We start from the raw sequence: 22,149 nt of genomic DNA on the forward strand, positions 1-22,149 counted from the left end.
TAACTTTCAATGCGAATACTATAATTATAAATACATTATATAGTAAAATAAAACCATAATTATTTACTGAATGGAGCTTGTCTGATATTAAAAAAGGAATGGGTAACGATAAACAATTATTTTAATATCAAATCTATTGCAGTTTTGCTTAAATAAATACTTAATTTTCACAAAACAAAAACGACGGTAACTTTTTCCTAATATTTCCTTTAAAATGCAGATAAGAAATTTCAGAATAAAATGAGGGTAAGTGAAAGACAGTGTTTTAATTAAATTTGTACTTAATATATTATATTGACCATCTTAACTGATAGTAATTTTTACATCTAGTGAAATGCATGGTACCCTATAAATTAGTTGGAAATAAATTAAATCGTTCTATGAAAAAATACATAATAATTTGAGCATTAAGTTACCTCGTACAACTATAGAAGTAAAACTCTCTAAAAAACTACAACTACTGCTAGATATTATCTATAATTAAAAGTGAAAACAATTTACAAAATTTTTGGCATGATACAAATGGAGGATGATATCAAGCTGAAACACTATGACAGGTTTCGTCCTTGTACTACCGGACATCCTGAAAAAAAGAAGTTTGGGTCAGACCAGCACTAAAGCCCTTTTCTGGGGGGTACTTACGACACACCGAACAATGACTCTCGTCTGTACCATCACCACATCCGTCTCTGCCGGAGCAGGCTATTGCGCTGGATCTGCATCGCCCATTACCGCACCTCAACGGACAGTATCCCCTGAGTTTCCTGCGGGATCTTCCTCTGCAAATATGTGGAGGTTCATCGCTTCCATCACTAGAACGAGACAGAATTATTTATTGCATTGTCCTAGTTCACCTAATATATATATATATATATATATATATATATATATATATATATATATATATATATATATATATAAAAGAATCGTTGCTCGCTGATCGGTGATCCTTTGTGATAGTGACATTTCAAATTATGTGCTCTTTTTTGTTGATTTTTTGTGCTAATAACACTTTACTGCTAAGTGCGCGAGAACTTTTCTCACTTTGATTAATTACAATTTACAATGCCGAAGAGAAGGCCACCTGACTAAGGTCGTCGCAGTCAATCAAATGTGCGAAGAGCTACCTCACGTTCTAACCGCACTGATGACCAGAGAGAGACAGATCAAGAAAATAGTAGCATTGCTATGTCAGAATTGCGTTCTTGAGAGAGTGATAATGAAGTAGATAGGCTTGGAATGCTGCATTCCACTACGATGCGGCAATAGATTATTGTGCCGACAAATCGGTAACAAATGGGGAAAAGACAATAATTTGTAAATATTGCAAGGCGTTAAAATACAGTAGTGAATCTATTGGATTATATTATGCTGGAGGCAAAGTAAAATTGCCACAATTTTCCCACCAACAGATCCTTTACGATCTTTATTTTCTGGGATTGGTAATGATTCTAAGCACTTCTTGGCCAACATTCAGAAATATTTTTTCTCATCTGTTTCCACATGACACCAATGTGGACCTATATATATTATACAGGACAATTTCATGCCCAGTTTCCTACAGTTAACCCAAAAGGGCATGCAGTAGTTACTAAACACATGATAATTGAACCTTGCGAACTTTTCAACCACAATTCACCCTGTATGGTTGACGGCAAGTGTTCCAAGCGATACCTAAGAGACCTGATTGCTGAAACCATAACGGGAAATGATGGATACCCATTGTATTGTCGACGATCAGTTGCGGACAATGGGCGATCAGTAGTTCTGAAGGTAAGAAGACAAAATGTTGATGTAGACAATCGTTGGATCGTACCATACTCGCCCATATTATCCAAAGCTCTTGAGACTCACATCAATGTTGAATATTGTAACTCTGTGAAATCGAGAAATTACATATGTAAATATGTTAACAAAGGTAACGATATTGCCGTCTTCGCTGTAAGCAATGCAAATGACGAAATATGACAGTACCAGATGGGTCGCTATATAAGTAACAACGAAGCAATTTAGCGTATCTTCTCATTTGCGATCCATGAAAGACACTCTACAGTAGTCCATTTGGCAGTCCATTTAGAAAATAGTCAGGAGGAAAAAAGTCTAGTATTCGAGATTGTCGAGTATCTCAATGCGCCCATTCAGAATTTTCTTCCGGGACAGTTGGTGTCCTTCAAATCAGTCTACACCGTTATGAAATAGGACGACGTAGTCAACTATCCCACAGAATTTTTAAATTCACTGAAATTGCCTGGATTACCACCTCACAATTTGAAGTTTAAAGTAGGATCAGTTGTCATCATGCTGCGTAACATTAATCAATCTCGACTGTACAATGGAACAACACTGGCTGTGAAAGAGATGAAGAATAGCGTCTTTGAGGCAACAATCATAAAGGTGATATACAAAGGAGAGGAGGTCTTGATTCCGCGTATGTCGATAATTCCAGCGGATTTCCCATTCGATTTTAAATGTTTACAATTTCCAGTACGTCTACCCTTTGCGATGACCATAAATAAATCTCAAGGCCAATCGTTGGAAGTTTGCAGAATCAACTTGGAGTTTCCTTGTCTCGCGCATGCACAATTATACGTCGCGTGTTCGCACTTCGGAGAACCGTCATCTTCGTTTATTTATACACCACAAAACAAAACAAAAAATATAGTTTATCAGAAAGCTTTAAATTGATTAACAAACTGTATCATAACTGTGCGTGTCTGCAAATATCTAATTGAAACCTTATAAATAGCCAGTATTTCATCTGACATATAGAGAATATTTATTTGTTAATACGACGTTAAGCCACCATTGACTTTTAAAACAACTATAATTCTCTGCGGAATAAATCCGTAGAGTATGTGAATGTGATCCCATTCTTATAAAATATCATCCGTCAATGATATAGGAGATGGAAATATACTCCTCTTTCTCTGACCTATATCTCTCCATAACAGTTCTATTATGTTCAGGTCTGGCGATCATGATGGTCAACGAATATGTTCGATGATTCATCGGACCATAGCATATTATTTTAATCACCAAGTGTCTAGGTTTTAGGATCGTTCTTTCTCAGCGTGAGGTTGGTACTCATCCATCATCAAGTACATGAGACTGAAGAAGAGCATCAAACTGAATGCGAATTCCTCTATATTGCAATGTAAGTCGATCACACACCGATCTAAATGAAGCTGTTAATTAACTACCCAACCTAAATCAACAAGAACCATGCAGTTAAGCAAAACGCGCTCTTAAAAGGTCGATCAAGAATGTAACTGAGGGAATCATTAACCAGGGGAAAGTTTAAAGACGAGATTCCAAGTATACCACCAATTCTAAGTGGCTTCAGATTCCGGTTCACCTTACATTGGCTATAACAAAAAATAAATCACAATATAATATCTTGTATTGTCGTGTTTTTCGCATGTGCAGTAGGACTTTGCATCCTTGAGAGCAAGCAAACCATCAATGTTTACTATCCGAAAACAAAATATATCGTATATTACAAAATATTACAAATGTTATGGTCGGAATTATTTAATTTTCTTTTTATTTCATTACATGGCCTTACTCTACAGCTCGTTCTCTTCATTATTTTCCTGTATTGTTTGTTACGAATCACTTACGCTTCGGGATGGGACGGAATTAATAACACCACTTATGGCTTTGGAACAAAAAATAAACTTTATTTACGTCTCTGGTCTCTTATAGAGTTTTGAACAGCCTCGATAGAAATTACAGCGTCCTCTACTAGTTGTTCTTCTTCTTTTCTATATTGGCTCTTGTATCGATATAAATCATATATTTAACCTAGTTAACATTAAAAAGTATTCTTTTTCCAGCTTTCCATTGATTTATCAAATTTTTTATGTTTAGATATAATCTCATAACTAACGAAAATTATATTATGTTAAGACTCCATTGTAATCTTTTATATGGTACACTTTAAATTATTTCTTAATGTTTGCTGGTGTTAAGATTTTCAATCGGTATTGCTAGCTTCCATGTTTCCTCGGGCAGCCATTAAATGATGAAACTTTAAACCCTTTTTCTATTTCCGTTAAAGAAAAACATTCTACTTCTTTTGTATTTCATAAGGACTTCCCATTAAATCCGCTACTTGTTCTTCCTTTGTGCCCATTTATTAATTTATCAGCATTGAATATTACCGAAAAACTACTACATTTAATGAATAAGCGATCTCTCAAACCGTAAATTGTTTGTCACTACTTTGAATCTTATGTGCTTCAGCATTTTGGTGAATTTCTTACATACATCTTAGACAAAAAATGCTTTAATTGTTGGTATTCTGTTTCGGTAATTAAATCCTTTGATTTTTTGATATAGATATTTTGTTCATCAATCCATTTAAAAATACGACTCAAACATCATTCACTCTATCTTCCTCTTTTGTTGAATTGATATTTATATCAAAATTCTAATACTTTGCAACTAAATTCTTCTCCATTGGTTTCAATGGCTTTTTGTCCTAGCTGTAACTCTGTGGGACCCCATGTTTCTAGTTTTCTAGTGCTCCACTGGTCGTTATAAATTACACACAGCTGCGTTACTAAACTCTTCTGCGTTGGTTTTAATGTTTCTTTTTATCCTACAGATAACTCTGGATCCCATGTTTATAATCTTCTAGTGTTTCACTGATTCCTTCTCCTTTTCTTACTTAACTCTAACTTTGCGTAACCTCCATTCCCCTGTAATCTCCGTCCTCAACCCACTGCATCTTCCGATTTATACCGAGAAATGAGCCCATAACTTGTTACGAATCACTTATGATTCGAGATGAGACGGAATCAATAACATCACTTTGATTTGGAACAAAAGAGAAACTTTGCTTACATTGCTGATCTTTTATACATTTTTGAACAGCCTCGCTACAAATTACACCGCCCTCTACTAGTTGTTCTTCTTTTCTACATTGGCATAGATTCTCGTATCGACATAAATCATCTATTTAACATACTTATGTATTGATAAAACTTACCTGCAGCTTATGATGGCATTACAAAATTCATATTCAGGCAGGCATTTTCCATCTCCACATTGGAATGTATCTGGGGGACAACTACTTCTTCCTAGGACTTGACAGTTTTCCTCGTCCTCACCTAAACAAATGTTGGTTCGTTGAAATCGAATTATTGGATTGAGTTTTAACAATGTTACCCAGGCGGCAGTCGTTGACGCCATCACATCTGCTTGCTTTTGATACGCATTTTCCTGATTCACGGCATCTGAATGATTCGTTCGGACATTTGCTGGGGTTGCAATCTTCGTCCGACCCATCGGAGCAGTCACGCCGTCCATCACACACAAAGAACCAACTTATACAGGTACCAGTACTATGACACTATAAAAAATACAGAATGTCAGAAATTATTGTTTCAATTTTCATCGATAATATTCCTATAATGTTACCGATAAATTTTTAAAAATAATTTTCCCAATTCTTAGAACCGCCCTTTTGGGGTGAGATTGATCACTAAGTTGCATTTTCACAAATTTAAACCACCGGTTGGATTCGCCTTCTGCGACCAGATTTGTGTAGCGAAAACATGGTCAAATAACACATTGACGAGCCGACAGTCAATACATTGGGTTGTCTATGAAAATTGCGTTTAAAATGTATTGCTGTTTTTACTAGCATTCATAACTTCCAGAATTTTGATTGGTAAGTTGAATTATGATCTAGAATTGAATAATTTATCAAAATGGCCTATGGTGTTAATGTTTTTAGTAAATAAATCACGCCATGACAATACAAAAGGAAATTGGATGCACGAAGATATGCAGTTTATGACCCAGAGATATTAGAGGCAGCTCTATGCAAGGTAACTGTAGATAAGCTGTCATTATGCCGTGCTTCAGCTGAGTTCAATATACCATTTGCCACTCTCAGAAACAAATTTTGTGGCTTGCAGAATAAAAAAAACAGAGGACAAACCATCTTCTCTGAAAATAAAGAAAAAGCTTTTATAAGATCTGCCGGTTTGTGTGGAGAATGAGGATTCCTATTAAGCATTCTTGATATACGGAACCTTGCCAAAAACTTTTTATACAGTAAAGGCCGCACCATAACAATATTTAAGGATAACATGCCAGGAAAAGTTTGGGTTTATAGCTCACTGGAAAGGCACGAAAATGCAATTAGTCACAAAATCGCCACGAATATAAAAAACAAATTGAAAAAGTGTTTCCCGAGAAACCATAATTAGACGGAAAGACCTTCCTGCTTCTCACGTCTTCAACTATGACGAGACCAATTTGCAAGATGACCCCGATAAAAAGAAGATGCTCTTTCACCGAGGTACAAGGTATCCGGAACATGAATGCAATTTTACGAAGACTGCTGTAACTGTTTTGATATGCGGTTCCGCATCTGGGTTGCTATTACCCCCATAAGTCGTTTACAAAGCCGAGCAGCTGTGGTAACAATGCGAAGAAATGGAATGAGAAGAAGAACCATATTGTGAAGAGAAGTGCTGCGTTCCTGATGGCGTTATAACAGGACGCATCATGGATGGATGCACAAACATTTACAGAATGGTTTAAATCATCCTTTTTGCTAGATACAAAAAGTTACCAGGACATAAAGTGCTGGGAGATAAACTCTCGCGCATTTTACTGATAGTCTTATAACGAAATGGAATTCATCACACAGGAATTCATCACACCTGACCCAGCCGTTGGATGTAGAATTTTTCGGCCCATTTTAGATTGCATGGAGATGGATGGCATTGACAAATTGGAAGGTAACACATAAAAAGAAAACATCTGTAGATAAGAAGGATTTTCCCCAAATGCTTGCCTCCAAAAAATATAAAAACTAGTGTTGGGAACAATCGACTGAAATCGACTATCGACTGTTCAGTAATTGATTACTTTTTACTATCGACTATTTTAGTCGCTATTTTAGGTTCGACTGTTTTTACTAGTAACTGTTTTCAGTCAACTGTTTTCAGTCGCTATTTTCGGTCCGACTGATTTTATTACTATTTACTATCGACTGTTTCAGTCGTTTACTTTTAGTTACTATTTTCGGTTCTACTAGTTCATTCGACTAATTTTTAACTTTCTGGTCTTCCGTCCTAGCCGTGGCCTTGAAAGAAATGCGCCGAATTTATGCTTATATAGATTTATATGTATGTGCAAGCTTCTTGTTTGTCGAAAATTTTTTCCTAAAATCTTGAAAACTAAAATTAGGTTCCAAGGGTTTCAGAAATTGCATAGATCCAAAAGATTTGAAGAGTTTTTTACAGTAGCAGTTGTTAAATTTCTTTTGAAAATATTAACGATAAAGAGGTGAATAAAATATATTAAATATTTGTAATAAATACATTTTCTAATAGGAAAACTCCACTTTCATATTTTGTTGGCTATTAAGAAGAGCACCACAGTTTTTATTTGTTAACGAGTTAAGGGACTATCTTAACAGAGTGTTTTCAACTTTTAAAGCCCATTGAAATAATGACCACCGAGTTATCTGGATAAAGATAACGATGTTTATTATACGTTAATAAGAGGACTACAACATTCCATCAAATCCAGGATTTTAACAAGTGGATGCAGAAAAAATGACAAAATGGTTTATTAGATGTCATCAATAAAAGACTGGCAATTTTAGAAATGAATACGATATGCAGGAAATCCACATTTTTGGATCCTAGATTTAAAAAAAGCAGGATTTGGTATTGTAAATAATGCTGTGGCGATACAAAAAGGTATCACAAAAGAGGCATCTTCCATTCTAACTTCAAAAAATACATATAGAGTTCCACAACTCGAAATTCAAGACAAAACTACTGACCAAGAATGTATTGACATCTGGAGATATACTGATAAAAAATTACTAGAATGAAATAAGTTATTACTCCAAGTACTGCAGCAACTTTACAGATTTAGCAGTATTTGGAAATTCCATTTATTAGGCGTTTAGAAAACACATTGGATTCTTGGCAAACCTATAAAATGAAACTACCTGAATTATATCAGTTACACGTAAAATATTCCTCTATACCCGCAACATCTGTCCCCTGGCAACGAGTTTTTTCAAAATCTGGGCAAATAATTAACGATCGAAGAAATCGCCTAAGGGGAGAAAAGTTGAACATGATAATACGCAGTAATTTAACAATATTTCCGTTCAAAAGTAAATAAAACTTTTATTTAAGAAGGGTGTGGTAGTTATTGTACGATCATTTTTAGGTTCATCACGAATTAGATTTTTTAATGATTAGGTATACGTTTACATTTTATTTAGTAGTTATGGTTATGGAAAATCTTTAGTTTTTAGGGTTTATTTAAGTTGTATTGTACTATTTATATTTATTATGCTCTTATTTAAAAATAGCCATTAATGTATTAAAACACGATAAAACATTTGTGGTGTGATTAGTCCATCCCTTTTTACACATCCACAGAACATTCACTATAAAAGTAATCCTAATTCCTTTAAATTTATTTTATTTATTACATGATAATAGAAATTACGAAGTTAGTAATTTTGTTTTCCTTTTCTATTTTAAGGTTATCACGTGAATGAATATACATCTCTGTCTCGCTTATAGTACCATTGGAGAATATAAAGACATTTAAAATTAACTGCTTCAAGCATTTGTCTCCGTCCTTTCCTATCTCACATTTTATACAGACAAGAATTCGTACATCTTCGTCTGATATCACGAACGGAAAAAAAACAGTCGAACCGTGCATTTGACTGAAAATAATAATTACTATTTTCAGTTGCTATTTTTTTAGTATCGACTGTTTTGGGACTATCGACTGTTTCGACTGTTTTCAGTCGATAGTTCCCAATACTAATAAAATCTAAGTCGTAGTCCTAATAAAATGAAATAAATATGTCATCCTAATATTCATCATATGGCAATATCGATTCGTTGAACGAAACCACTATAACAAAAATAACCAATTTATACTATTCGTTTCTCAAAAATAATTAAAAACTAGTATTTTAACAGTTACGCAAATGAATGAGTTGAAACAATTAAATACTATAATATTCAACTAAGAACGCTTCGGCTGAAGATTGATTGACTCAACAATAATGCAGCTGTTAAAACAGTGCATAACTGCACCTCAGCAGGATGATAATTAATCTTCGGCAGGAATTTGATCTATAATAGAAGTATGTCCTGGGGCATTTGCTTTCAATTATTTGTTATAGATGGATGCTGGGGTTTATTATCGAACAAGTAAATGATTTAGGAAAGAGATCTCAGAAATGATAAAATTCTGCTTTTTGAGGGGTCACGGCGCTAACAAATAATAACCGTTAATTGTGTTGATACTTATTTTAATACCAGATATTTATTTAACTATTTTACAAATTCTATATTCGAATATACAGTTCGTTCATTGGAAAAATTCAAATATTAAGAGGTTATAAATAAAACAAACATAGAATAAAATATGTATAAAATGTTAATAAATTTAGGTTTTATTTTTTGTTTCATCTAGTCTTACGCAGTGTTATAATCCACAATTATCTTTGCCTGTAATAATCTTTAAAGTATCTCCTTTGGATTAGATGCATAACAGTATCTGCAGTTTTGCTTGTTGCATTAATTGAATCATGCAGTTATGAAAATTGAAACTGGAAAATACAGCATAATAGCTCGAATTCTGACCGTTAATTTTGCGTTATAGCGAAAAGTCTAACACCGAATTGTATCAGTTAAAAAATTCCCGATTCCTCAAACAAAACCATAGCGAAAACCATCCAAGATTTCTCCATAATACAAGAAATAAGGTTTCATACCTAGAAATGCAATATTTCCCTCATAATTAAGTGTCGATTGAAGACTTAATGAAGCAGCAATAACTGAATCATGCATTCAAAATCCATCATATTCAGTAGAATCAGTAAACGGAAGTTCCAGGCGGTTCTTCACGGATGAATTCCCAATTTCTCAAAAGCTTACATTGCAAAGCTGCATCCTCAGTGGCATTCTAAAGATGTCTATTGCCTTTTTTCCTAATAATCCCCCAAGATATAAACACGACTATATAAGGAGATCAATGTACGATAAGGGTATATTATCGATTTACGATAAAGATAGATATATATTTCAGAATATTCAATATAGATATGAAACGATATCCTTGGACCTATTCAATAATAATATAAAATATCGATCAAAAGGTTTCAGACGAAACACACAGAAGAATAAAACATTCGAGCCTTATTAGACCTACCTATACAGATTGCTCAAAAAACCAAATCACATGGTGAATGCATCCCCAAGCTCCAATATTGTAATAACACTTAAAGTGTACATCGAAAAATACGAACTTTCCCAGTGTATACAACACCCTGTGTATATTGTATATTCAGTATCATATTACTGTGATTAAAAAATATTAACTTTTTAAATGAAACTCGAACGGGTTAATTGTTTTTACAAAGACAATTGTATGCAATGAATTTATTACAATGTTTCTTCTAGTCTCCAAAGCAGTAATTAATTAGGCTTCTAGAAATATCTGGACTGCCCTTTCAACCTTCTCCGATTAGATTTAGTCTCTATAATTAATTTAAACTTGTATCATCGAAGTATTTTTGTTTATTTAAGGAATTGTCGACTCGAACAAAGCTAAATTGGTTATGCAAAGGCTGCAAAATTATATGAAGTAAATATTTTAGGAGGAATATCGCATTATCGTTCTCAAAAAGGCAGATTTCTGGACGAAAATGACGTGTAACATTCGAATAATGTTCTTTATTTTCTTTTTTGGTGCAAGGGAAGGAATTTATCTCGAACAATATTACGATTTTAAACCTCTGAATATTGAATTTTGAACTGGAGTTTCTTCAAAAGTAAAGCTGGTCAGGCAGTGACTGTTGTTTTATAAATAAAGTTATGAGTAATTTCATATTCTTATTTAAATTCTTAGAATCTAGATCTATTTAGATGTAAAACTACCTGGAAAGTTCCTGGAATACAACCACGGTTTCTAGCTGAGCAGGCGTTGGTGCCGTTGCTCTGTATAATACAGTCGCAAACTCCTTCAATACATTTCGAGGAAGCGTCAGCTGCTCTACATTGAAGATCAGTTACACACGGTAAACCTAGACTAATGGCTTCGCTGGATGTTTCGATTCTTGTGCGGATTCCGGTAGTCGTAGGTGGTAAAGCTAAACACAAAAAATACAAAAATACAACAAATATTAATATCAACAGTAAAATATATATATATATATATATATATATATATATATATATATATAGAGAGAGAGAGAGAGAGAGAGAGAGAGAGAGAGAGAGAGACAGGGAGGGAGAGAGAGAGAGTGCCAAAGTATAAGCAAGATTAACTCATTTAGTTATCATCGTTGGACGATGTTTAAAAAAAGAATGAAAGTAATTGGTGGCCACGGTTTGCTAATTTCACACTAATATGATATATTTATTAAACTTCATCAACTGTGACAAAAATTATTGAAATATTTCTGAAAAAACACTCAATGAAATATTGATGTCGTTTTTACAATTATTAAGCAGTTTATGTTATTATTTTTATTATCTTATTGATCTTATTGAACGTTTTCATGTTAGAGATGTATAGTAAAACGAAACAAAACTAAGCTTACCTGTAGTTGTCGTAGTTGATGCTGTTACAATGATTTCGGGGGTACTCGATGGTTCCATTGTAGTTGTTCGACTTGATACTGCGAGTCTAGTGGTAACGTCCACTGGTCCTGGCGTCGAGCTTGTTTTTTGAACTAGAGGTAACTCTGTCGTACTCACTAAAGGAGTTGCCTATATTTTCAAATAAAAAAGACAGAAGAATCAAATATTATAACATCATTTATAAAATTTCATCTTACGGTAGTCAAGGAAGTTAATAGATTTTCAACCGTTGTAGTTTCGACTGCTGGTGTAGTCAGAATCTTTGTAGCTACAGTAGTTTTCTTCGCGTCATTAGATTCCGCAGGAGTGTCAATAGCATTTGTCTCAATATCTTCCGTTGTTACGCCTTCCACATTATCTTTTTGCTGACTTTGGAACGCAGACCGTACACAAGAATCACCAAGCTGCGAGAGTATTTTTGTGAGCGTATATTTCGTATTAAATTAGAAAATAACAACTATGGTACTTGCCTGTCTGAAAGGAGAATTGCAAGAGCATCTTCCAAACAAATTGGGAATTAAAAAATCGCAGTGACTGTCAGCTGTCCATAAACGGCAATGGGCATTGCTGTAGCATACGTTGCCGGGCCTTGCAGCTGTAAGAATAAAGAAATTTATTTATTTAACTTTTATTTTTTTATAAATTTTCATTCAGATAATTAAATCAGTTGTAATCTTTTATAAAATTTTCAAAATTATTCATTTTTGATATAATTATGTAACTGAGAAAGGTGTATTAATTAGTAATGTGAAACGACAAAACTTATTAATGAACCCAAATGTTTTATGTTCCTCTTAAACATAATACAAAAAATTAAAAATAAAATGCAAACACAAGTTTAAAATTTGCTATTTTTACCACTCGTTCATCAATTATTATTATACTAGAGTTTTATTTAATGTTATTTTTACTTATTTTATAAATCCCAGCAAAAAGTAATAGATAAAAAAGTAGATGAACACATAAATACAGCACATTTAACAACATATTGTTATCAGTATTTCATGAATGTTTAAATCTTCAAAAAAACCCAAACCACTGTATTGCCAAAAATTCCCCATATTCAAGCTTATCAATAACAAATTAAAGAGATCCTAGAACTTTGCTTTCATCAGTTTGTAAATTATTATAATTTAGATGAATACCCAATCGGTTAAATACCAACAGGATATAAAATATCCTCTGTAAACTGTTGTTTACTAGAAACTTTATCGAATAACATCCTTTAGAAGTCTATATAAGGCACCAAACATATAAAAATGGATACTATCTTACTTCTTTCTGTTAATTAGATACTATAGATGCAATCGATACCCCATTGAAATCTCGCATGGTATGCCATTTAAGTAGTACCTTAGATGTACAATAATTGTCCGTTTTTCACTTCTCCATTCCTCAATCAGTGCCAGTTTCTGCAAGCACCGTATCATTACATTTCACGAAGGCAGGAAGGTGACAAGAGAACGACTGATACGAAACCGTATATTAGAGCGTTTAATAGCTGCAGTAAAAAGGCATTGGAATCTCGGGTTTTTCTCGAACTACCGGTAGTATAATACCGATATCATTCAATCAAAAAAAAAATTCACTCTACTAAATAAATTATTTCATTTGTAAAGCCGAAGATTTTATAAATAACGTATTAGTAAGCAAACTCTATGTTGTGGAAGCGAATACTCTTAAAGAATCATTACAAATACTTCTAAAGCATAAACTCAAAAATCATCACTCACCCAAATAATCAAACTCAATCTTATTGAGAAGCAACAATATATTTACTAAGGAAAATACAGTGACTCAAACAAACAAAGTTTATAGAAAAATATTAACTTTTTGATTATTACTTTTTTGTTCTCAAATTAACACTAATTTGATGGAGATTTATTGAAAACATTTGCAGAATGGCAGAAATTAAACTGACACAGTTTATTGAAATATTTTAAATATCTTAAAAGATTTTCACACTTTTGTTAATATTATTTTTTATAAAATACTTTTTATTGGAACTATGGTTCGATATTATGTGGTGAACTGCTAACAATAATCTAGAGCATATCTTAAAATAATTATTTTTAAAGCAAGTCAATCGATAATAGCCCATCTTTTTATCAAAATCTACCAAAAAGTCCTTCGTTGAAATGAAAAACTAGACGAATTCTTTACATTCTATTAAATATTATTCTGGTAATGCTATTTTTTTATCTGCAAGAATTCATTAAATATTTAAATGTCTCTATAAGAGTTTTTATTTTAAATTAATCTAAATTCATATAAAATAAAATAAAATTATTACTAAAAAGCTACAAGATTATTTAACTTTAAACGAATTTTAGCACACACATTTGGAAGGCACTTTTTCTGATATATTTGACGGTTTAAATACTGAACTGCGATAAATCAACTATGCGCCTGGGAAATAATGCAGGAATTTCTTCATTTTATGGTGCAGTGGAATTTACCGAGGCATTCTTTGAAGTCTTCAGCGAGAATCATCTGCAATGATTAGATTTAGAGTTCAGCGCGTAGTCGAATTACTCATGAATTTGTTATACTGATCAATGGAAATAATAGTGGAAACATGTGATCTAATACAGTGACGTATGATATAATATATTCTACATCCCTATATTTTATTTAACCTTTCTATACCTACGTTTATTTTGTATTTACACTATATATACTATTATAGATACAAAATATAAAATAAAATGCATGCATAGTCAAGTTTTACGTTTTCACTCTTTTATCTGACTTATATCGATTTCCCTCCCGGAATTTTTTCTATATAGCAATATTTTCATTGCAATATATAATTGCATAATAGTGAGGCTGTTACTGATTTAGTTATTAAAGATTTTTTTGAATTATTAAACAGTTAGTTTAACTTTTGTGCCGTTTCCGATTATTCCAACATTGTTCGGAATATGGAAGAACAAAAATGAGTTCAGATAAAAGTATATTATAAATATTATTACACCATTCAAGTTAGAATATGATACATCTTTTGCAAATGACAACAAATTAATGTATCTGCCTTGTTGAAAGGAGTGTTTAGCTGCAAAAGTAAAGAAACGATATATGCAGAAAATTTCGTCCTAATAGAGATTAACGAAATTCTATAATAATAACCTTCTGCCCTCTATGTTCACAAGAATAGAATTGTCACATCCACTTAGATTTCTACAAACATCTCTTCATCACATTTCAATTTGTTAATAAAAATGATAGAGTTTAAATTGAATTTTAAGACTTTTGATGGATCTGGTAATTGGAAAATGACAGAGACAGTATATTGAAATAGAGATGAGCCTTGCTTGGGAATAAGTTTTTTTTCTTGTTCTGGCCTAAAACCACGCAGCTATTAGGACAGCAGCAATAGATGAGATCGTTTCAGCCTGGAAAAGAGAGAGGTTATCGGTGACGCGGTGCTAAGCTCCCAACATGTCGACCAGCTCGCAAACAAACACGTTTTCAGAAGAACTTGACTTGAATTGTATTTTGTGGAATGATTAACACACAAAGTGCTTGATTTCTGGAGTGTCAGTTTCCCTATGAATTTGATTAATTCTAACAAACCATGGAGCGTTTAAGATTCTCTTGAGGAGCTTATTTTGGAAAACTTGAAGCCGTTTCACCTGGTTGGATGTAACAAACTTGAAGTAGACATTAGATGCGTAGAGGAGTACAGATCGAATTAACATCTTGTAAAATAAGCATTTGATGGAAATGGAAAGTTTTCTAGAAGGGCAGATCAAAGAAGGTAGCAGGATTGCTATCCCCGAACCTTTCTGGAATTGTTTTCTCGATTTGGGAATGCCAACCGAACCGTCGATCGAAGTGGAGGCTTAGGTACGCGACGTTATCCAGCCATGAAATTATTGCGGTGTCCATCTTCAGTTGCGAGACGCGCAGTGCGTAACACTTCCTATGGAAAATAATGCCCTGGAATTTCAGGTGGCTGATTTGCAATCTCCAGAATTTGAACCACTTGACTGCAAGATCGAGGGTGGAGGCCGTGAAAAAAGCATTGTCGTCAGCGTAAAAGTCCACGTCACCTTTCGTTTCTCGGCAGATCTGAAATAAGGAGGCTAAATAAAGCTGAGGCCAGCGGGGAACCTTGAGGTACGCCAGCATCGATTTGTTTTCGACTGGAATGTGTTTTCCTGATTTTGACCTGGAAAGATCTATCCGATAGGTAGGACTTGATGAGAGCGGTTAGGTCTTCTGGGTCTTGGGAATAAGGTATTAGAAGATATAATTGCATTACAAGTAATTGTAAATGTTATTAGTTAAGTTATTATCTTAGGTTTTCTAGATAAATGAATAAGGCATCAACCAAATGCAGAAGGTGGTAAGTATACTTATATAGTTTTGCGTGTCAAAAATTAAAGTGATTTTTGCAAAGACTGAAAGCGGTAACGTAGAGTGAAATATAAAAACTAAACGTGAAAAATAAAAACAAGGCCAATTGAAAAGTCCCCGGCCTACCATAGTAAAACACATTTTTTTTTGCAAAATTAATTTTTTAATTCAACATAATTCCCATCAAGGGTGATATACTGATTATAGTGACCCTCCAACTTTTCGATACCATTTTTGTAGTACGATTTGTCCTTTGCTTCAAAATAGGCCTCAGTTTCGGCAATCACCTCTTCATTCGACAAAAATTTATTCCCAGCGAACATTCGTTTGAGATCTGAGAACAAGAAATAATAGTTGGGGGCAGATCTGGTGAATACGGTGGATGAGGAAGCAATTCGAAGCCCAATTCATGGATCATTTTTACCATCATTTTCATTGACTTGTGACACGGTGCATTTGTCTTGGTGAACCAGCATTTTCTTTTTCTTCAAATGCGGCCGTTTTTCGGCGATTTCGTCCTTCAAACGGTCCAATAATGCTATGTAATAGTCGCTGTTGATGTACCTTCCTTTTCCAAAGTAGTAAATGAAAATTATTCTATACGTATCCCAAAATACAGACGCCATAACCTTGCCAGCCGACTGTTGCGTTTTCCCACGCTTTGGAGCGGGTTCATCGTATGCAGTCCACTCGGATGACTGTCGATTGGACTTCGGAGTGAAATGATGGAGCCATATTTCATCCATTGTCACATATGGATGCAAAAACTCGGATTTATTATACTTGATCATCTTCAAACACTGCTCCGAATCATCAACTCGTCGTTGTTTTTGATCAAAAGTGAGCTCGCGCGGCACCCACTTTGCACATAGCTTTCTCATACCCAAATATTCGTGAATGATGTATTGTACACGTACAGTTGATATCTTTAGAGTGCTAAAGTATCTACTTTCTTTCAAAGACATTAAGCACGGTCCACGCTTTGCTTCCATAGCTTGCGAAGGGTCATGTTAATACGAAACAATACTCTCAACTTGTTATTAAGGTCTAGATTTTTAGATTTTAGTACGTGGAATATTGCGAAATGGACTTTATTGACTATGTTTATTCTTCTGCGAATTTCCCCACCTTTCATACTCGCTGAGTTCAGTTGCACTCCCAGTGATCCACCGATCAATATTGTATTCTGCTATGATTCCTACGTGTTCATTGCCTCTTTTGTGTATCCCGATGTCTACTTGCCTTACTGTATATTCTAGAGCTACATTAAGTAGGGTAGAGGCCATTTCTCTTTACTTTGCTTTAAGCATTTCGAGATGTTGAACGCGTCATTTAGTTGGTCTTGGATTCGTACCACCGCTACCGTGTCTTCCATCGTTACTTTTATCATTCTGATTAGTTTATACGGTACCTCTAATTTGATCAATATCTGATATAATTGGCTTTTATCAATCGAGTCATAAGCATATTTAAAATCTACAAATATGTTACATACATCAATGTGGTATTCCCAGACTTTCCGTAGTTTTTATTTACTGTAAATAACATAACTGGTCCATCGTGGACTTGCCGCGCCTGTAACCCGACTGGTATTCACCAATTTTATTTTCTTCAAGACTGAATAAAAGAAATACTCCACAATATATTTTATTCTTTCGAGATTTAACTCATTGATAAAATCATTGATTTTTCATGATTATAGAAATTTTTGTTGTTGAAGTTTGCCTTTAATTTTAATTACTAAATGTTTTTTTTTATTAAAATGTATACTTGTTTTTAAAGTGTAGCTTTTTAGATTTTAGTATGTGGTACATTGCGAAATAGAAAAAATAATAATCATTCAAAATTATGTTTTATACATAATATTATTGAGAAAGTACATGCTTTTCTACTCATCTTTCTGAAGAAATTTCTAGAAATTTCTAGAAATTGTTTTCTAATAATATATTGAACAGGCTATTTTATATATTAGTATAAATATTTTGAATAAAGATTATGTTTATTTTTTTATATTAAAAAGTGGAAAGAATTTTTATATTATAGATTTTCATTTGGGCGTGATCTTTGGTCAAATGAAGACTCACACACAATAGAGGTTAAGAGCCTAAGTATAATTATAATCCGAAAATTCAGAAAATGAATATTTTCTACTTTATAGAAAACTCGACGTCCTAACAGGTCAATTAAATTGACCTAAATGTCGCCTAATGATTTCACGAATATTCTGAAATAGTAATTAGTAAGAATGATTGGATTTTATTATTTAAAATGTTAGACCTAGATAAAGACTATTGATTTTTAGAGATTTATCTTAATTAATAAATTTGTCGTTTAATTTTTATGGCAAAAATGCTACAAATTAAGTAATTGTTTAAAAAAGAATTGTTAAATAATCATTGTCAGTATTTGAAGATATGAACAAATTTCAGCATACTAATATAACTTTTTTCAGTTTGTTTTAATACGTATTCGGTAGAAGCCTTTACATCAAGAAAATATAATAAAAATGAATGAGTTAAGGTCGAAAATCTACCACTAGGAACAATAATAATGATTAATTGTTAGAATTTAATATGCCATAAGAATTTTTAAAAATTCTTAAAAGTTCATTAAATTAAAAAATGGTAATTTATAATTTAATATTAACGGTGAATGGTAAACTTTGACGTGCCGCTACTGCATTATTGTATTATGGTTGACACCTTGTAGTACATACTAAGCAAGGGGCAAGCAGTTGATAGACTATATGCGTACTCACGTCAAAGGCAGGTGGATTTCCTGCTGTGCAGGAAGTCGACAACGTGCGCCACCCTCGGCTTTTTTATTCATCCGTTTTTTTAATTATGCTTTTTTTTGCTCAATTGGACGGGAATGATGAAAACACTGAATACTCGATTGTCTTAATACAACTTTTTGTTCCTCTACACTGTCTACCTCGTGACAGACGTAGGACACGATATATCTTTTTATTATTATATTTAAATAATTTACATCAAATATGTAGAATATGGCGTTAAAAATACTTACGTCCCAGGCAAGTGTGCTTTCTGAATTGGAGGAATCCATCTACGCATCGACATATACCTTCCAAGCAGCTGCTGTTAGCTACCTTTAAAGAACACTGTTCGGGAACTTGACACTCGTAGCCCAGAAGGGTTGCTGAAAATAAAAATAAAATATTGTAAAATAATCTTTAGAAGATATTCGTATCTATTATTATTTTAATTTATAATAATCTCAAAGCCCTATCGTTATATCACTAATAAACAATTTCTATACATTAATACTACTCAATATTTTTCAGATAAAGCTAACAGAATGATTACAAAAATGGAAATCTCACAATTCTATTACTTCCCCATCGAGCAGCTTTATTAATATTAGGTGCTTTTATTTATTTAATTTTTTTAATTTTCAAAGCCATTTATTAATAAATGGTTTATGTTTTGTTAAATCTTATGTTTAATCATGTTTTGCAAATGAGTCCTACCATTGGAACAGAAGGAAGGATGCCTGTTAAAGTAAATATTTCTTCTTTAGTTAAAAGAATCTGTGTTAAGTACAAAAATGAAATGTTACTAGTTTCTAGAGACTAAAGTCTCTTTAGAGTTATGTTGTCAGATTTATATAAGCGTCACTCAAGAGAGAAACCACGTTTTTGTTTGTTATTATATATAGATTAGATTATTACTTCGTTTATATTATGTTCGTCTTCAATTGTTTAGATAAGTGTATTAAATAAAGCTGTTTGTTAAAACTAATCTCAGTATATCAATTAATAACACCAAAATTTCAACAGTGCCGGTTTGATGGCGATTCAATCGTTGTTCCACATTTGTGCTTCTTCCGAATTTCAAAACACAGCATCGATTTCTACAAGTAAGTAGTAATCAGAAGGCGCTAGATCTCGTTAGCACACAGCGTATTCTTCACAGATCTTGCAATGAATGACGGTTCCTTGCCATCCAAGAGGATAACTTTTTGTCTATTACTCATAAAAAATCGTGGTTTTTAAAACAATATGTCTATCAATTTATTTAAATGGCGTTAGTAGATATCTCCAGTAGCAGTTTGATTCCAAATAGTAGTACCAATTCCTTCATATGTACTTCTGCGTCAATGAGGATGACTGTCCTAGGCTAATCAATGAGTATTTTCTCTCTTCTAGTACTTTTCGCATCGCATCCATTGATTAATCTCACTGCTTCATCATGATGTTCAATCATGATCACGATTTGAGCTATTTTATTGATCTAATAAGTTTTACATTTCACAATCTTCAAACTTTTAAAAGCTTTTTAAACTTTTTTCGTCATCTAAACCACCGTTCTTTACCACTAACATCAAAATCATCACTATTAAATAATTAAAACCAGAACCGATAATTGGTTGATGACGGAGCAGCATTACCATAAGTTTTTAAAAGTGTTTGGTGGACTGGAGCAATAATAAAATTAGTATAACAAAATTAGTGTCTCTATACACTAAAAATGCAATAATACTAATTGTAAAACTGTTATTTTATATAGGTAAAGATCAAAACAATCGAATTTAACAGTTATGTTAAGAAATGTTTTGGTTGACAGTTCGCATTTTCATCAATAGATACCGTTGATCAAAATGTATGCAAGGACGTAATATTATTTAGAATTGTTTCCCATTATACAATACTTATTACAGAATGTATTAATTACTACGACTAGCATTCATCAGTAATAGTTTCAATGGCGTCGTGTGTTAAAGTTTCTCGCAATATGTTTATTAATTTTACATCACCAATAATTATTGGATGCAAGAAATATGTCTTCTTTTTAAAACAGTAACCATTCACACGAATTTGAAACAATATTAGAGATACCAAAATTAAAAATAATGTAATCAGGTTATTTCTAATCATAATCATAAATGCAATATGTAAAATATAAGTATGATGGTCAATTAAAAATAATATATAAGTCAGCCTGTTCTAGATTATTGTCATTTTAGGTGGGAATTGTCATTATACGTTTGTTTCGGTACATTGACATGCTTTTTAAAGGATCTAACGGACCAGTTTAACTATTATGGTAGCGAATTTACGATATTTCGGTCTGATGTCGAATTGAGGTTATGAGCTTGATAACTGATAAGTGTTTAAATTTATGTGAAGCCATTAGTTTGCATCGTAGTTATGTCTGATGATGAATCAGTCATATGTATGGCGGTAAAGTAGTTTATGGCGGCTCGTTTATTCTTTTTATAATGACAAAATGAGCTTCCTCTTCTCACAGAAGCTTTAAAAATTTCGAAAAATATAATATACAGTTCCACTGATATTCAGTGGAATTATCATAGAATATAGCCTTATGTATGTCACATCTCTATAGATATCTGTACAATTAAACTGTAAGTGTAAGCTTTTATGTAACTTTGAAGCTTGATTCAGATTAATTCGCACAATATATTTTACTCAAGTGTTATCACATCGCTCAATTTTTAGTTTGTTTATAAGCAATACAGTCCTGCTTGGCAATAAATTTTAGTCTAAATGAATAATGAATATAATGAAATCTAAATTTTTACGTATTACCGAAGATATAACCCAATATTATTATAACAACAATAATTGTCGCATTTTTACTTCTGTAACAACTGTTTGTATTCAATACTAAACTCAAATATTGTAATTTCACATTATAGCGATCTCCCCAGATGATATAATTCCTACACTGTCTACTTACAACTATACTATTTTGCCTTTAATGCTGAATTGAGTGTTCTTAAGCTTTCATAGACTGTCCTAACAACTTATGTTGCTCAAATCACCGCTACCATACGTTTTAATTTAGTTGACGTATTTGGACAGATTAATGAAGTCAAATAAAGTAAACTCAACACAAAATTGTAATAGATGAAGAGAACAAAATATATGACGCTTTCAATCAGACAATTTTACTTTACTTCTGATATACTTTTTACCAAACAGAATAAATTTATATTGCAATAATAATTGAATTTATAATTTCTTGGATACAAACAAGTACCCGAATGTGAGAAGAATCAACCGAATAAAGAACAGCTGTTGGTAATAGTGTTCAAAGTGAAGCTGACCATTTGAAATTTCCATACAAAAAAAGGATAAAAGTCATTGTTG

The 22,149-nt window shown here is 32.9% G+C and overlaps 1 protein-coding gene across 2 annotated transcripts in view; it reads right to left on the reverse strand.

Moving 5' to 3' along the window:
• Positions 1–259: 259 nt before the first annotated feature.
• ImpE1 (Ecdysone-inducible gene E1) overlaps positions 260–22,149 on the reverse strand; it is a 131,172-nt gene continuing 109,282 nt past the window's right edge. For both annotated transcript variants that reach the window (XM_076410286.1, XM_076410285.1), the window contains exons 3-11: positions 19,044–19,175; positions 12,125–12,249; positions 11,852–12,058; positions 11,615–11,783; positions 10,950–11,161; positions 5,173–5,356; positions 4,994–5,114; positions 643–812; positions 260–583 (exon numbers count right to left, since the gene is read on the reverse strand). In XM_076410286.1, the coding sequence (XP_076266401.1) occupies positions 549–583; positions 643–812; positions 4,994–5,114; positions 5,173–5,356; positions 10,950–11,161; positions 11,615–11,783; positions 11,852–12,058; positions 12,125–12,249; positions 19,044–19,175 (1,355 nt within the window). In that variant the 3' untranslated portion in view covers positions 260–548. The remainder of the gene's footprint in view (positions 584–642; positions 813–4,993; positions 5,115–5,172; positions 5,357–10,949; positions 11,162–11,614; positions 11,784–11,851; positions 12,059–12,124; positions 12,250–19,043; positions 19,176–22,149) is intronic.

Source organism: Rhynchophorus ferrugineus, unplaced genomic scaffold (genome assembly GCF_030347505.1).
Source record: "Rhynchophorus ferrugineus isolate W39M unplaced genomic scaffold, kcgeb_rfMv2 rfM7, whole genome shotgun sequence".
Lineage (NCBI taxonomy): Eukaryota > Metazoa > Arthropoda > Insecta > Coleoptera > Curculionidae > Rhynchophorus > Rhynchophorus ferrugineus.